Source organism: Mus caroli, chromosome 3 (assembly GCF_900094665.2).
Source record: "Mus caroli chromosome 3, CAROLI_EIJ_v1.1, whole genome shotgun sequence".
NCBI classification, from domain to species: Eukaryota; Metazoa; Chordata; class Mammalia; order Rodentia; family Muridae; genus Mus; species Mus caroli.
The window spans coordinates 98,733,680-98,735,011 of NC_034572.1; the positions used below are offsets into that span (position 1 = coordinate 98,733,680).

General features: G+C 52.0%; 1 protein-coding gene across 1 annotated transcript in view; it reads right to left on the bottom strand.

The window, feature by feature from the left end:
• Positions 1 to 552, bottom strand: part of LOC115030642 (ferritin light chain 1-like) — a 5,061-nt gene extending 4,509 nt beyond the window's left edge. The window contains exon 1 of the mRNA XM_029475544.1: positions 6 to 552. Within this exon, the coding sequence (XP_029331404.1) occupies positions 6 to 350 (345 nt within the window). The 5' untranslated portion in view covers positions 351 to 552. The remainder of the gene's footprint in view (positions 1 to 5) is intronic.
• Positions 553 to 1,332: the final 780 nt, after the last annotated feature.

The following is a 1,332-nucleotide window of genomic DNA, read 5'->3' on the forward strand; positions in this document are numbered from 1 at the left end:
AGGGCATGCAGATCCAAGAGGGCCTGGTTCAGGTTCTTCTCTAGGGCCAAGGCAGCTTCCATGGCCTCCTGGGTTTTACCCCATTCATCTTGAGATGGTTTCTGCACATCCTGGAAGAGTGCACGGCCCCCGCGATCGTTCTGCAACTCGAGGAGACGCTCGGCTCCCTCGCGCTTCTCCTCGGCCAATTCGCGGAAGAAGTGGCCTACGCCCTCCAGAGCCACGTCATCCCGATTAAAAAAGAAGCCCAGAGAGAGGTAGGTGTAGGAGGCCCGCAGGTGCAAGTTGACCAGGCGGTTCACGGCAGCTTCCACCTCGGTGGAATAATTCTGACGAATCTGAGAGGTCATGGCTGATCCGGAGTAGGAGCTAATCGCGAAGAGACGGTGCAGACTGGTCTTAGGAGCCGAAGGCAGCAAGGAGATGGTCCCGGAGGCTGCGACTGGAGAGACTTGTAAGGCGGCTGGAAGCGAGTTCAGTGGGAATCCCCGGGTCTGTTCCGTTCAAACACTGTTGAAGCAAGACACAGATCCACCGGACCTCCAAGGCGCTGCTCCACCTGGGGTTTTCGATAAGCTGTCTTGTAGGGCTATAGGCTGTCTTAGGGTTTTATTGCTGTGAAGAGACACCATGGCCATGGAAACTATTATAAAGGAAAACATTTCATTGGAGCTGTAACCATAAGCCATTACAACTCAGAAGTGTAGTCCATTATCATCATGGCAGGAAGCATGGCAGCATGTAAGAGACATGGTGCTGGAGAAGGAGCTGAGAGTTCCACATCTGGATGGGCAGGCAGCAGGAAGAGAGAGCAAGACACTGGGCCTGGCTTGGGCTTCTGAAACCTCAAAGCTCACCCCCAGTGACTCACTTCCTCCAACAAAGCTACACCTCCTAATAGTGCCACACCCTAAGAGCCTTTGGGGCCATTCACTCAAACCACCACAGACTCCTGAAGATCTGACCTGGACTAAGGAATATGCTCCTAAGACTGACTTGGTATTTATTACATCATGAGCCAAACAGCTTTGAACTTCTCCTAGAGTTTTAGGATGAAAACCTGTTCTCTGGAGCCTAAGTGGACTAGGTTTGGCCAACCATCCCAGTGCTAGTCAGAGAGGCAAGCAATGGTAGGAAACAGAGAAAGATTTAACCTGTGTGCACCCTGGAAAGAGGAACAGGTAACAGGGGTCTTCAGAGAACTGAGATGAGCTGTGGGTTTAAGTCAATGAAGGTTGCAGCAGAGGGAAGAAGTTTCCAGAATTAAGCGGTCCTACTCAGAGTGTTACAGGCTCCTCTGGCTGGGTGTTCCCGGGTGCTTGATGCCTTTCA